The 16698-nt window shown below is 37.3% G+C and overlaps 2 protein-coding genes across 2 annotated transcripts; both read left to right on the forward strand.

The window, feature by feature from the left end:
* Positions 1 to 3727: 3727 nt before the first annotated feature.
* Positions 3728 to 4087, forward strand: LOC115989234 (uncharacterized mitochondrial protein AtMg00310-like). The gene has a single exon (XM_031112902.1). It carries the CDS (start codon positions 3728 to 3730, stop codon positions 4085 to 4087), a length of 360 nt encoding a protein of 119 aa, XP_030968762.1.
* A 795-nt stretch (positions 4088 to 4882) lies between these two features.
* Positions 4883 to 5350, forward strand: LOC115989236. The gene has a single exon (XM_031112904.1). It carries the CDS (start codon positions 4883 to 4885, stop codon positions 5348 to 5350), a length of 468 nt encoding a protein of 155 aa, XP_030968764.1.
* Positions 5351 to 16698: the final 11348 nt, after the last annotated feature.

Here is a 16698-nt window from a genome sequence, read left to right on the forward strand (position 1 = left end):
TTTCTGAGGTTGATGAGGAATTATTCTTGGTGGAATTCGGGGATGATAGGGACAAGAAAAAAGTTATGGATATCTGCCCATGGAGTTATGAAAAGAAGTTGGTTCTACTCCAAGAGTTCGATGGAAAACTTACCTCGAAGGAGGTTGAAATCAGGTGGGCACCCTTTTGGGTCCAAATTTTCAACCTTCCCCTGAATTGTAGAACGAAGGAAATAGGACTAGCGATTGGTACCAAGCTGGGTGAGGTGTTGGAGATAGATGTCCAGGAGTTTGGGGTTCATTGGGGAACGTGTTTGAGGGTGAAGGTGCGTTTAGATGTGACCAAGAGACTGGTTAGAGGCAAAAAGATCACGGTGGAAGGCGGGGAAAGTAGGTGGGTCAATTTCAAGTATGAGAGGCTGCCCAACTTCTGCTACCAGTGTGGCCTGTTGAACCATACTCTAAAAGAATGCCCAGAAAACGGCGCTGAAAAGAAAAACACAGAGGGGGAGGTGCTGCAGTATGGTGCATGGATGAGAGGCGACATCATAAGGAGATAGGCGCACGAACAAAACAAAACGGGCATGGGAAGAGGAGTGAACACAGATTTGAGCTGGTGGGGCGCCGAAGCTGAACCGGAGAAGAGAAGCGTGACCCTCAATGCAAACGACATCTCAGTGGGGGTGGGTGAGGCCCATGGCTCGAGATAGCCTACCTCGGAGAAGAATCCACTGACACAGTTAAAAGCTCAGGCTGGGGAAGGTGTGATGGCGTCAGTGGCATTACACGAAAATGGTATAGGCGATGGGATGGATGAAAAGAAAGAGAAGATGACGGTTTCGGGAGTGGATGCATCGGTCTAAGCCAAATCTTAGACAAATGGGACAGAGAGCATGAAATGGGACAAAAGCATTGACCAAAAAGAAAAAGCAATGATGAAGGAAAATATGGCGCTAGCTTTAGAGGTAAAAAACGGGCCTTTTGGGCATATGGGCCTGGTGACCGAATCAGGCCCTTTGGCAATGGTTTATGATGAAACAAAGGGGTGGACTAAGGAAAAATTGGGCCAAAATAGTAGGCATTGGAAACGTTTGGCCTGAGAGATTAAAAAGGAGCCAAAAGGGGTGGAAAATGGTCCTAAAAGTCTGAAGTGTGTGGGCCAAACCCCATTAAGTGACTTAGACCCAAATGTGCTGGATACAAAACGCAGGAAAGATGGGAGAAATGAAGGAAAATAGATTAGTCATAGCTCTAGTGATGATACGGTGATGGTTGGCGGAGAGGCGGTTGCTAGGAGGCAGCATTGCCGAGCCTCATGACGATCTTGGCTTGGAATTGCCGAGGCATTTGGTCGGCCTTGGCAGTTCGGAATCTTGCCGATGAGGTGAGATCAAAGGACCCACTGTTGGTCTTCTTAACAAAAACGAAGACAGGGGAGAGTAGAATGAAGGGAATTAGAAATAAGTTGGATTATACATAGGGCATTACGGTTCCTAGTGATGGAAAAAGCAGAGGTTTAGCAATGATGTGGAAGGAAGGCTAAGATATCAGACTTAGAAGCTGTTCAAACTCCCACATGGACGTGGAAGTCCATTCGAGCTCGGCACCAATTCCTTGGAGAGCTACGGGTTTCTATGGGCAACCCGATTCAGGTAAACGTTTTATTTCGTGGCAATTGTTGGAATTTCTTAAAACCCAGTATACTATGCCATGGATAGTGTTTGGTGATTTTAATGAAATTACAAAGTCAGATGAGAAAATAGGGTGGGTGGACAAAAATGCTAAATAGATGGCAGAGTTTAGGGACTGCTTGAATCGATATGAGCTATGTGATTTAGGTTTCATTGGACAGAAGTTCACATGGTGCAATGGTCGGGATGGTGAGCAGTGTACTAAGATTAGGCTTGACAGAATGGTCGCGAATGAGGATTGGTTGAGTTTATTCCCTGAGGTGAGAGTGAGGCATGTAGCAATGTCCATTTCGGATCATTGATTGATAATGCTCTCTCTCACGCGCAAACAAACCAAAAAATAGGGGAGAAAACGTTTCTTTTTCAAAGAAATGTGGACAAGGGATGAAAGATGTAGAGAAATAATAGTGGGGGCTTAGGAGGTGGATTGGGTGGACTTAGAGGGTGATATAAGGGGTAGAATTAAAAGATGCCAAGAACAACTTCAAAAATGGAATTGGAGGGAGTTTGGGAATGTTAATAAGATGCTGAATCAAAAAAAGGAGAAACTTCAACAGTTGGAGTTATGGGACAGCTTACATGGGAATGCAGAGGAGATCAAGAGGGTGAGAAAGGAGATTAATGAGATTCAGGTTAGAGAAGAAATGATGTGGAATCAAAGGTCCAAAAATATTTGTTTAAAATGGGGTGATAGAAACACAAAGTTTTTCCACGCTACAGCGAGCCAAAGACGAAGGAAAAATTGGATTATGGGGCTGCAAGATTTGAATGGGGTTTGGCAGGAAGATAAAGAAGAAATTGAGCGAACCATCTTGGGTTACTTTGAAACCATTTACAAGTCCGACCAGCCAACCTGTTTTGAGGCTAGCTTGAGCTCAATAACCACCAGGGTCTTTACAAACATGAATAAAGAACCGCTTGCGGATTTCAAGGCTAAGGAAGTTTGGTATGCCTTAAAGCAAATGCACCCAACAAAAGCTCCCGGGCCGGACGGTATGTCACCAATCTTCTTTAAACACTATTGGAATATTGTTGGGCCAGAAGTGGTCAATTGTGTTCTTTCTTCTCTTAATTCGGGTAGGATGCCATGTAGCTTGAATGAAACATATATTTGCCCTATCCCAAAGGTGAAATCCCCCCAAAAAATTACGGAATTTAGGCCAATAAGTTTGGGCAATGTGGTGTATAAACTAATCTTAAAGGTTCTTGCTAATAGATTGAAAAGAGTGTTGGATGTAGTGATTGATGAGTCGCAGTGCGCTTTTGTCCCAGGTAGACTTATTACGGATAATGTGCTTGTAGCCTTCGAAACCATGCATTGCATCGATCAAAGAAAAAAAGGGTAGGAAGCACTTATGGCCATAAAGCTCGATATGAGCAAGGCGTATGATAGAGTCGAATGGGTGCACTTGGAAGCTATGATGAGAAAGATGGGTTTTCATGAAAGATGGATTTCCCTAATAATGATGTGTGTAACTACGGTGTTCTACTCTGTGTTGATTAATGGTGAACCAAAAGGGAAGATTACTCCATCAAGGGGGTTACGCCAAGGTGACCCTATTTCTCCCTACTTGTTCTTATTATGTGCTGAAGGTCTATCGGCGATGATCAAAAAGGAGGAAAGAGGGGGGAATTTAAAAGGGATTGCCGTATGTAGAAGAGCTCCAAGCATTACTCATATGTTGTTTGCCGAAGATAGCATAGTGTTTTGTAGAGCCATAAGGGAGGAATGTGATAGGGTGTTAAAAGTGCTTAAGGATTATGAAGGGGATTCGGGACAAAAACTCAATAAGGAAAAAACCTCTCTCTATTTCAGCAAGAACACTAGTAGGGAGATAAAGGAATATGTGAAGGAGAAGTTTGGGGGTAGAGTTGTTTAGCATCATGAGAAGTACTTGGGGTTGCCACCACTTGTGGGGAGGGGAAAAAGAAAGGCTTTCAATTGAAGCAAGGACCAAGTAGGGAGGAAAATAGCTTGTTGGAAGGGTAAGTTTCTTTCTCATGCCGGAAGGGAAATCCTCATTAAGGCCGTTGCTTAAGCAACGCCAACGTATACGATGAGTTGTTTCAAACTCCTGAATACGTTGTGCAAAGAGCTGAACTCCCTAATGGGAAACTTTTGGTGGGGCCAAAAAGATAAGGAAAGGAAAATGGCTTGGATCTCATGGGAGAGGTTGTGCACTCCAAAGGCAGAGGGTGGTATGGGATTTAGGGACTTAAAAGCTTTCAATTTGGCACTACTTGCTAAACAATGGTGGAGAATGCAGCAAAATCCTGATTCTCTTGTCCATAGAGTGCTCAAGGCAAAATATTTCCCAAATAGTGTGGCTAGTGAGGCGGAGTTGGGAAGTAGACCTTCCTATGCATGGAGAAGCATATGGGCATCAAAGAAAGTGGTTGATAGGGGGTCTAGATGATGCATTGGAAATGGGGAAGGGGTTCGGATTTGGAAGGATAGGTGGATTCCGTCCCTAGAATTATTCACAGTAACAAGCCCGGTAGGCGCCCACACGGGAATGGAGATGGTGTCGAGCTTGGTGGATGTAGAGAGGAGGGGTTGGGATGTAGGGAAAGTAAAAAACATGTTCCTTCCTCATGAGGTTGAACTGATCCTGAGTATTCCTATCAGTGCCAGACTACCGGAAGACTCTTTTATATGGGCTTGGACCTCAAATGGAAGATTCATAGTCAAAAGCGCATACAAAGTGGCCCAAAATGTGCTGAAAATAGAAGGACGCAGAGGGGAGGAAGGGGGTAGCTCGGATAGTACGGGTATGAGGGATATTTGGAAGATTGTTTGGCATTTGAATTGCCCAAACAAAATCAAACATCTGTTTTGGAGAGCATGTAAAAATATGCTGCTCACAAAACTGCGCTTGAAAGCTCATGGAATTGGTAAGGATGGGGGATGCGATATGTGTGGGTTAGGAGAATCATCGGGACATGCCTTGTGGAGCTGTAGAATGGCCAAAGCTGTGTGGTGCGGAACTGGGTTAAAACTCCCTTATTTTCGTGACCCCCCAAGTGATTTCATTGATATTGTATGGGAAATCAAAAACAGGTGTGGAGGGGTTAACTGGGATTTATTTGCAACTACTGTATGAGGGCTATGGAACAATAGAAACCAAGTGAGACATGGGGGACAATGCAAAAGCTATGAGGTGATTGTGAAGGAAGCTGCAGAATATTTAAAAGAATACCAAGTAGCAAACATGTGCGCAGAAAACACTATTACACCTGAAGCAGTAATATGGACGCCACCAAAACAGGGCTGGTACAAAGTTAACACAGACGGGGCAACATTCGATGATATCAAGTGCTGTGGCGTTGAGGTGGTTATCAGAAATGAGAGAGGCGAATTAATGGGAGCTCTGAGTAAGAAGTTTGGGCTGCCTTTGGGTGGCTTGGAGGCGGAAGCAAAGGCAGTTGAGGAAGGTGTGGCGCTTGCATGGGACCTCGGATTAAAAGACGTAATTATTGAAAGTGATGCTCTGTTGGTGACAAACTCCCTGGAAAAACAGAGTGTGATGCCGAGTTCAATAAGGAAAGTGGTCGAAGGAATTTTGGAGAGATTGAGGAAGTTTAATACCTGGGATGTCAACCATACCTGTAGGAGCAGCAATATCGCAGCTCATATCATGGCTAAGCAAGCCAAATTTCTGAATGTGTGTAATATCTAGGTAGAGGATACTCCACCCAACATAGCATTTCAAGTTCAAATGGATGTAGCCCATTGTATTTCTGTTTCAAGTTAATGAAAGTTTGATCGGGCTGTTTATCAAAAAAAAAAAAAAAAAAAAAAATTGCGTTAGTTAAAATTTTCAATAAATAAGTCAATAATTTTTTTTTTTTTTTTGAAAGCAAATCCAAATATACTATGCAATCAGTGATACGTAGAGTATAGTTTATCATATTTAATAGAAAAGAAATGCAGTTAACAATATATTGGGAGGTTTTCTAAAATATATATATTTTTTGGGAGGTCAAGAGTAGAATAGAAGTTAATTTTAAAATTTTAGATCCCGCGTCCATTTTTGTTTTTATTTTATTTTTTTTATAATAATTTTAAAATTATTAAAAAAAATATGTTCATTTTTATTTATTTATTTATTTTGGGATCCGCTTATTTTACTGAAACTAAAAACTTTTTGTTAAAAGTACCGTAAATAAAGGTAAAAGTTAGTTGAAATAGTACAGTAACACCCATGAATAGTACCAAAAAGTACAGAGTGACCATGAATAGTAATAAAAATAAGCTAAATAGTAAAATAAGCTAGTTTTTTAAGCTAGAGCCAAACGCACACATCATCCGACAGTTTGGAGTTCGAAAAATGTGTTCATTTTTATTTTTTTTATTTTTTTTATTTTTTATATAAACGTTTTCTTCTTCTATTTTGTTTTTTATATATCTAATTCAAAAAATTTAGAAATGAAATATATTATATAATATCAAACTTATTGTGAAATTTAGACCACATTCTTCAAAATGTGGTCCTTTAAGTAAACACTGCCTTTAGTCGAACTAATTTTGACGACCTATGTCTGCTTAAGCAATGAGTGCAGCTTTTGAAATGTTCTGGAATACCAGCATATAAATAATATTATTATATATGAAGATGGACAACAAGCTACTTAAAACTTTTTTTAGTAATGGAATCTAATTAATTTCAGACTTATTGATGTCTAAACTACTACATTTTAATCTATTAAAATATTCTCATATATATATATATATATATTTATATATATAATATAATTGAACACATATTTATTGGATTTAAACCTTTTGAGTTTAAGTAGTGTCTCAATATATTATATGAGGAGTGTTAAAACAAATTCTAAGAGTTTATTCTCATTATACATGGATTTTCAAATAATAATGGTGATTTTTTCCCTTTACAAATTTTTTCTTAAAAATAATGATACTGCTTTAATTATGTGTGAATCAAAACCAATTTTTATACCATTTAATTTTTTTTTTTTTTTTGAGTGAAAAGGGATAGAATTTCGTAATTTTGACGACCTATGTCTGCTTAAGCAATTAGTGCTGCTTTTGAAATGTTCTGGAATACCAGCATGTAAATAATATTATTATATATGAAGATGGACAACAAGCTACTTAAACTTTTTTAGTAATGGAATCTAATTAATTTCAGACTTATTGATGTCTAAACTACTACATTTTAATCTATTGGAATATTCTCATATATATATATATATATATATATATATAATATAATATAATTGAACACATATTTATTGGATTTAAACCTTTTGAGTTTAAGTAGTGTCTCAATATATTATATGAGGAGTGTTAAAACAAATTCTAAGAGTTTATTCTCATTATACATGGATTTTCAAATAATGGTGATTTTTTCCCTTTACAAATTTTTTCTTAAAAATAATGATACTGCTTTAATTATGTGTGAATCAAAACCAATTTTTATACCATTTAATTTAATTTTATTTTTTGAGTGAAAAGGGATAGAATTTCGTAATTTTGACGACCTATGTCTGCTTAAGCAATTAGTGCTGCTTTTGAAATGTTCTGGAATACCAGCATGTAAATAATATTATTATATATGAAGATGGACAACAAGCTACTTAAACTTTTTTAGTAATGGAATCTAATTAATTTCAGACTTATTGATGTCTAAACTACTACATTTTAATCTATTGGAATATTCTCATATATATATAATATAATTAAACACATATTTATTGGATTTAAACCTATTGAGTTTAAGTAGTGTCTCAATATATTATATGAGGAGTGTTAAAACAAATTCTAAGAGTTTATTCTCATTATACATGTATTTTCAAATAATGGTGATTTTTTCCCTTTACAAATTTTTTCTTAAAAATAATGATACTGCTTTTTTTATGTGTGAATCAAAACCAATTTTTATACCATTTTTTTTTTTTTTTTTGAGTGAAAAGGGATAGAATTTCGTACACTCCGATTCTTTTTATACCATTCTATTTAAATTTTATTGGTTTCGTAATTGTCCCAAGGTCAAGGTACTGGATTGTTTCTCAAAAAAAAGTATTAACCTGGATTCCAGACCAACGTAGAAAAGACTACTCTTGTCAGTGTAGGGAAACTTCCTCAGCTCCCTCCAAACCGTTCCTTATGTAACAAGTAACGTGCCCACGGTATTTTTTTTTTTGAGAAACGTGCCCATGGTATTTACACATAAAACACAGCAACTTTTAGATATAACTTATTTTGCTGAAACTGAAAACTGAAAACTGAAAACACTGTAGCAAAATAATTTTTAAATGTGTGAATAGTACCGTGGGACCTATTTTTAATGAAAAAGTTGATAAAAAGTGTAATTTGTGGGTCCGTAAACAGTGCATATATGCACTGTTTACTACAGAAAGTCAACATTTGCGGTTACTGTTCATTGAACAGTAACCGCAATACCCCAAAACAAAACGCGTGAAAAAAAAAAAAAGAAAAAAAAAGAAAAAAAGAAACCTAGCAATTTATAACAAACACAGACACAAACGTGGTTAAACGTGGATCCAAACATTGCCATAGTGTAATCTTAAAATTTTTGTTTGCATGCTCTTTGCCCATGCATTTAGTGGTGGAGCCACATTTGACTTGTGGTCAAATTTTAAATTTTTTCTTCGAATAGTAGATTCTAAGATAGGACTTGGCCAACAAAATATAAGGGTTTGGCAAAAAACAGTATATAATTGACTGTTAATGATTTTGTCATTTCAAAAGTACATTGGTCCAAATGAGGGCCAAAATGGGCTTTTATCCAATTTTCACAAACTTTCCAACAAAATGTCTTATGTCTGAAACTAATTAAGGAAATATCCCTGTTTTAAAACTCGATTATCTAAAAATCGAGTTTCAAATGTAAAATTTGATTTTTGGAACATCAAGTTATAGCGAACGTGGACTTAGAAACAAAAAAAAAATTCTGGAACTCGAGTTCCAATTTTTTTTTTTTTTTTTTTTTTTTAATTTTCAGTTTGCTATAACTCGATTGTCCAAAAATCGAGTTTTAAATTGATACTCGATTTTTAGAAAATCGAGTTTCAAAATAGGGGAATTTCCCTTAATAGTTTAAGATATGGGGTATTTTGCTGAAAAGTTTTGGCGAAAGGGACAAATGCCCATTTTCTCCTCCAAAGGAGCCTTAAAAAAAGAAAAAAAGTTGTTAACAAAAACAAACAGATCATTTTTTAACAAGAAAAAAAGAAAAAGTAATACTAGAATTATGATTCTCCTGTTTGTTTGTTTTTTTTTTTTTTTTTTTTTTTTTTTTTTTTTTTTTTAATGGGTTCTTGTTTTTGAATTCAAGTAGAGAGTTTTAAACAACAACAATTTCCTTTTGCACATTTTTTAACTTGAGAAAAGCTATATCTACAATATTTTCACAATATTATTTTCACAACAAATTTTAAATAACAAGTTATTAATTATTGACTATTACAGGTGAGTAAAAAAAGTAATTTAAGTGGTGGCATATGATTTGTTGTGAAAAATGTTATAGATGTAGCACTTCACTTTTAACTTTGAATCACTCGTGGCTATATATATATATATATATATATATATTTTCTCTCTCTTATAACTTATAAATAGTAAGTTTGATTTAGAGATGTAATAAATAAAATTGATCACTAGGTTATTAGGTTTTCACTGGTGTTGTTGGTGGGTCTCAAATCTTAAATCTAGAATTTTCAGATTTGAGTTTTTATTTTTTATTATTTATTATTTATTTTTAAATTATCTATCTATCTATCTATCTTGGGTTGGTGCGTTGGGGGTTTGAGGTTGGTTTTGGATTTTGGATTTTTGTGGTAGTAGTGATGGTTGATTTTGCTGTGAGGTGGTGGTGTTTTGGGTTTAGTTGCTATTGTTGGTGTGGGTAGAAAATATATTATTTTAATGTGATGAATTGCAAAATGAAAATTGAGATGTAGATTATGTTATTATAATGGTTATGTAAAATAGATAAAGTGATTTTTTTGGTGATGTAAACTGGGTGGGAATGCTCTAAAAGGATTCTCCTCTTGCCCCACCCGAAAATGACTACATGATGCAATAAAGCCAGGGGTTTACCATTTTTTTTGGGGGGGGGGGGGGGGGGGGGGACAAAGTATAACAGATTAAAAAAAATGATAATGCTACTACTAATGATATTAAAAGCCCACAAATTAATGTAACTATATATATATATATATATATATATATATATATATATATTTTACAAGATAGAAATTCTACTCTAACCTAATCTAAGTATATATGTGTATAAAACTCGCTCTTAGATATTTAAATCTCAGCCTTTACCCCTCACACCACACAAACACATATACCTGTGGAATGACCATCATGTCAATGTGCGTGGTGGTTAACAATATATACATTAAAAGTGATTAGTATAACATCAATATCATAATAAATAAATCAAAAAACTACTATCAATTTTGCTACATAATATTTACAAATTGATATAGAAATGAATGTTTTTGGTGTCACATCAATAATATAACAAATAAATTTATTAATTACTTAATTGTTGTGTCTTAATCGATTGATACATCAATTTGTAAGGTTTATTTAGTAAAATTTATAGTAGTTGTCAATCAGTATAAGAAAAGGCACATAAATAGTTGTTTTTGAATTATTTGCATTTTTCTTTTGAAATAAATCTAATACTTTAGCTAGGTTTCCCATAATTTACCAATCAAATATAAATCACATTTATCATTATCTAATTATATGTCAAATGTTATTGAACTAAAAAAATTAATTAACATTGCCAAGAAAATGAAAAGAACCACATTTCTAACTTTAAGTCTCAAACAACAAATAACCAATGTCAAACAACTTAACAACTAAAGTCATTTGCATTAAAAAAAAAAAAAATGCTAAATGATGAAGCCAAAAATTGACCTTGTCAGTATGCTCCTCGTCAATGTCGATGGACGAGCTCCTGTACCTGTTGTTAAGAAAAGAAAGGCAAGGGAGGTTTCACTAGTGTGGTGCCAGTTGAGAATACTTCAGCTAAACGGCTCTCAAAGAATTCTCTCACAAGTGTATATCAAGTTTTTCATATCTTTTTACCTGAGTTCCATTCCATTTTTATAATTTGCTTCAGGTTGGTGTAGTTATGTTTGTTAATGCTCCTCTGAGCGTTTTTCTCCTAGAAGAAATGCAGCATTAATTGACAATGAAGATTCCATTTAAAGTGTACCGGATGACCGTTGGGCCATCATTGCCTTTGTAATCGTTTTGGCGCACTTATTCCTTGTTAGTTGTCCTAATGGCATTCATTTACACCTTCAATGAATGCGGGCCTATCTCGTCTATATGGACGAGGTATACGAACGGGGTCTTGCCCCTACGCTCATCCTCGACTTGGATGTGGTTGTGGTCATCTTTAGGCTAGACGATCTCTACTTGATACTCGTTAGTTGCCCCCCCCCCCCCATTCCTTAGTCGTCAAGAATTTGGACGACCTTAGGAATGTGATTAGACGTGATGATTTGTATCTTCTTGGTTCCCAAAATCTGGCTCTCGTCTTAAATGCGAAACGACTACTCTGTCGGAAACGAACATGTGTTGGTAATCTATTCATGGTGTGTGTGAGACTTCCTGGTAAGGCCTCTTTTCCCTATGCTTTAATGGTTGGTTTTGAATTCCTTAGTCAAGAGTGCCCCTCGATTTCATTTTTCTTTGCTAGGTTGGGGGTTTTCTTAGAATATTCTTTGGGTCAACGTCCCCAAGTAGGCTTGTTTGTGTCTCGTTTTTCTGCCTTAGGCCTGTTTTGCTTTCTCTCTGCCCTCTAATCCATCAATCTTTGATAAAACACCATTCGGAGATGACCACTATTGAGTATAGGGTAGATGATGTTAGGTCCAGTGAGTTGGAGACTGTGTTATCCTTCAACGCGGAATCTTTGAGTAAGGCAGTTGATACTGCTGCTTCAAAACTGCCTTCGTCTTCGTCTTTACCCTCCTTGCATGCACTTTCGGAGTCTTGTTCCTTGAAAGAGAGACATTTAAACGATTTTAGGAAGAGGTTCCAATTTCTCAAGGGTACCTCTGTTAGATTACCTCGCCTGGGTGAGAAAGCTTGTAACTTTGCTCATGGAGAGGTGTGTTTTTACAAGGCTAACTTTCTGTGTGGCCTTCGTTTCCCCGTCCATCCATTCATTATACAAATTTTGAATGAATTTCAAATTGCCCCCGATTAAGTCGTCCCTAATGCCTAGAGTAAATCATAAGTTGCATGTCTATCTGGATGTCTACTTGTGATGGGCAGATGATATCTTTGAACGAATTTCTGTTTTCATACTGTTTGAAAGCCTCTACCCACTATGGGTATTTTGAACTTTTAACCTGGGATAAGAAATCTAGGATTGTTAGGGGTTTTCCTTCATCCTTTTGTGATTTGAAATCACGATACTTTTTCATTTCTAGAACTGGTTGGGAAACTTTGTCTGACGATTTCTACGAAAATGGGAAGTCCTAGTACTTGGTGTGTACTTCCATTGTCTTCTTTTGTTTTTCTTTCATATCATGATTGCTCGTTTGATGATGTTTTCCTTTTGACTTTCTTGCACCTCTTGATCATCCTGACCTAGAAGATAGACATTGCCATTGGGTTCGAGCCGCCCTTGCCTACGCCCGTGAAATTGAGGATTTTGACGACCTTGTTGATCTTCGTCGTCTGTTTGACAACTACTTGGGCCCCGAGCCTTCAAAGTACGTTTTAGAGAAGATCTGTCGAGAGGAAAAGCGTAAGATCGTCTTTATTAGCTTCATTTGTACTCTGCTTAACTGCCTGCTTGAAAATTGCTCCTTTTTTTTTTCTTTTTCTTTTTTTCTTTTACTTAGTAGAAATGGCCACTAGATACAGTAAAGAGAAGTATGCCCGTATCAAGAATTTGAAAAATGAACCTTTGTCCAATTTGACTACTGATTCGAAGAAAAGGAAGCTGAGCAACGAGAAAGCTAAGACTGCTGCTCTTCCGCCTGTTCATACTGCCCTTTCTTCTCCTACTCCATCTTTAGAAGTGACTGCCTTCACTCCTTTAACTACTCATGCAAAAGGAAAAGGCAAGGTTGGGAAGAGCGTTTGGGCTATCCCTACTACTGCTATGGGCCATGCTCATAACATGATTACTGACGACGAACTCAAGGGTTTGTTGTCCATTCCCTCCCACGAGCTAGTCAGTCATCATATCCATAATTTGGTATAGGTACGTGGTTTTCTTCCTTCTGCATTCCTTTTGTATTTTTCTGTACGAGTAAGTGTGCATGGTCTCTCCTATCATTTGCTTGTTGCTATCAGGTTCTTGGGTAGTCATTATGCATCACGACTGACTATTTGAACACGAAAGAGAAGGTTGTCGTGGCTAACTCAAAGGTGGAGTCTGTCGAGGTAGAATGCTCCCAGTTGAGGAAAGATCTGATTGTTGCTGTGAATGAGAGGAACGAGGCGCACGAGAAAATAAAGGAGCTTACTGAGGTCTTGCGTGTAGAAAAAGTGCTTGTCGTTCAGAAGGACGAAGAAATTCAAGTTTCCCTTCTAAAGACTGACGTGGAAAGAGACAAAGTCGTCCAGAAGTTCAAGCAGTTAGATGACTTTTCAAATCTTCAATTTATCCAGTACTTCAAAGGGTTTGAGCTCCTGCATCGGTGGACAATGAAGCACCATAGTTTGGCAGTGGACTTCTCCAACTTGGACTTTGAGAAGATTGACATTGAGATCCTTGCGGACAAGGCTAAGGAGTAGGAAGAAAACGAAGCTGATGCCATGGAGAAAGATACTACTGAAGGAAAAGACACCGACAAATCTGCTGTTCCCCCATCATAGTTTTCTTTTCTTTTTTTATCTATTTGGAAAACAATGGTTACCCCTTTGTATTGGGGTTTTATTTTTTGACAAACAATGGTTGCATCCTTGTTTTGGGGCTTTAGTTTTTGCTTTACTGCCTCTTGGTTTTGAGGCTTTTATTTTGGACAAAATTTTTTGCTACTAACTTGTTGCTTTGCTTTCCAACTTGTGTGAGTTAAACTTGTAGCTTTTTATCGCTTAGATTGTGCTTTTTATCACTTTGATTACAAGTTGGACTCGTTAGGTTTATTGGTTGAGTCTTCTATCTTCATGATTTAAACTTAAAGTTTTTATCACTTGACTTGGATTCTAAGCTTCGTCATTCATATTGATGGAGTTTTTATCCTAGTGATTTAAACTTAATATTTTTATCACTAGATTTGGATTTTTAACTTCGTCATTCATATTGACGAAGCTTTTACCCTCGTGATTTAAGCTTAATGTTTTTATCACTTGATTCGGATTTTTAACTTCGTCATTCATATTGACGGAGCTTTTACCCTCATGATTTAAACTTAAAGTTTTTATCACTTGATTTGGATTTTTAACTTTGTCATTCATATTGACGAAGCTTTTACCCTCGTGATTTAAACTTAGAGTTTTTATCACTTAGTTATGACTTAAACTAATCTGTGATGTCAATGGAGTTTTTATCATAATTGTCGTGCTTTGAACTTTTCTTCTCGATTGAAGGAGATTTTCACCGTCATGAGACTTGTTGTCAGTCCTTGCCCGGGGATGGTGGTCCCTCTTGATGAACTTTTGGAGTTTTCTTCGTTGAATCAATTCTTCTATTTGTTCTTTCAGATCACGATATTTGTCAGTGTAATGGCCGTGATCCTTGTAAAAGCGACAGTGCTTCTTCGACTCACGCTTCCTGGAGGACATGCTTAACGGTTTGGGTCATTTCAAGACTGGCTTGTCCTTATTCTGCATCAAGATTTTGTTTGTTGGCATCACTAATGGGGTGAAGTTCATCTTCTTCTTCGGGGGGGTCAAAACTACTCTTGTTGGCCTTAATCTCCGAATATGAGTCTTTACGATCCTTCTTCTTACCTTGAGAATCACCAGGTTCTTCCTTTTTTTGTTTTCCTATTAGCCCTTTCACGGTAAGGTCATTTTCTCCGTTCATGTACTTTTGAGCTTTGAACAGGAGATCCATCATAAAAGTCGGCGGCGTCTTCCCCAACGAAAAAACGAGTACGGGGTTGTTGAGTCCAGCCTGGAAGGTCGTCATTATCACCTGGTCATCAGCTTCATCAATTTCTAGCACAGCCTTGTTGAAATGTTTCACATAATCCCTTAGGCTTTCCCCATCCTGCTGCCTCACTGTTAGCAAGTAAGAAGTTGGCCTTTTATGACGCTACCCCCCAATGAAATGGCAAACAAATGAGTCACTGAGCTGTTCAAAATTCAATATTGAAGACGCTAGCAGCTTACTAAACCATACTCTAGCAACCCCTCTAAGAGTGACGGGAAAGATCTGCAGATAACTTTGTCTGGGGTCTGTTGGAGGTTCAAGATAGTCTTAAAGGCCCCTATGTGGTCAAGGGAGTCCTTCGTGCCATCATAGAACTCCAGCTGTGGCAAACGAAACTTCGGGGGCAAGGGGCACTCCAAAACACTGGCTGTGAAAGGTGAATCCATTTGTTTGAGCATGCAATCAAGGTTCATTGTCGTCTTCCCTTTCATGGCATTCTTCACTTCGTCAAGCTCCCTTCGTAAGCTCTTCATCATGTGATCGTTATCATGCATGGATTGCCTAATGTATTCTATTGTATCCTTTCCCTTGCTTTTTTCAAGGCTGCTAGCCTTCTCGGTATGTTTGTTACAGCTACATCGGTGATGCGAAGCGTTACTGCCCTCTAGATGGGCTCAGCGCTTTAACTTTTCGTTTTGCTTCATTAGCTCTTGTACATTTGCTGTTAGAGCCTAGATCTGTTGAGCCATCACCATAGGATCTAGGGGTGGTGCTGGTGCGGAGTCCATCAAGCGACAGGAGCTTTGTGGGTAGGAGAACGATGGTTTGAGAAAGAATCAACTCGTAAATAACAATGCGTCTTCCTATAGATGACGCCAAACTGATGAAGCCGAAAATTGACTTCGTCAGTATGCTCATTGTCAATGTTGATGGACGAGCTCCATTACTTGTTGTCAAGAAAAGAAAGGCAAGGGAGGTTTCACTAGCGTGGTGCCAATTGAGAATACTCCGATGCTAAAGTTAGCTAAACGGCTCTCAAAGAATTCTCTCACAAGTGTATATCAAGTTTTTCATATCATTTTACCTGAGTTTCATTCCCTTTTTATAGTTTGTGTTTGTTTTTAGACCCCTTAAAAACACAATTGGATTAACCTAGTGAATTAACCAAGTGATTACTTAGTCCAAATTTCAGATCTAGGTTAACACAATCATATAATCATATCAATGTAAAGTGCAGAATATAAATAACACAAAGATATGATGACCCAGGAAACCACACCGGTAAAAACTTGGGAAGGATTTAACTTAACTATCCTCAAGGTAAACCTGAATCCACTATGAAAGAATCGAAGTTTTACAATAGTGACTTAGACCACTAACATCTTATTGCTACCCACCAGTAGAAACTTACTGACACGACCACGTGCAAGCTCCGAGACCACGGACTCTTGCTTTCTTGGATTTTCCAGCAAGTACAAGCACTCCCGCTTGTATATCTTTAAGCTCGTAATGCAACAACTAAATCGATCACCAAGTTCTTGACATAGTCTTGAATCTTGGAAACCCTAAGTTTGTGTGAAGGCAACCACCTCTTGATCTTACAAAAGATTCACACACACAGCATAAGGAGCCACCAAAAACGTGGCTAGGGTTTTCTCTTTTATACTTAAGACAAAACATAAAACCCTACACGGCAAACAGGCTTAGGCTGAGTTGGAAAATTTTGCAGAAAAACATTCTGTCCGAGTTTCGATTGATCGAGTCTAATTCTCGATCAATCGAGCCAGACAGAATTGCACAATAAATTCTGCAGTAAATTGATTCCAACTTTACATAAAACGCATACACTTTGAGCAAGTCTAAACAAGACTAAAACCTATTTTGATTATGGTTTGCCAATAATACAAATTAGAGTTCTAATACATTAGTTCCTAATCCTTAGAACCTAACAA

Source organism: Quercus lobata, chromosome 5, assembly GCF_001633185.2.
Source record: "Quercus lobata isolate SW786 chromosome 5, ValleyOak3.0 Primary Assembly, whole genome shotgun sequence".
Classification (NCBI taxonomy): Eukaryota; Viridiplantae; Streptophyta; class Magnoliopsida; order Fagales; family Fagaceae; genus Quercus; species Quercus lobata.

Excerpts from the sequence above, each read along its gene's own strand:
- LOC115989236 (XM_031112904.1), top strand. The coding sequence starts at position 4,883 with ATGTGCGCAGAAAACACTATTACACCTGAAGCAGTAATATGGACGCCA.
- LOC115989234 (XM_031112902.1), top strand. The coding sequence starts at position 3,728 with ATGAGTTGTTTCAAACTCCTGAATACGTTGTGCAAAGAGCTGAACTCC.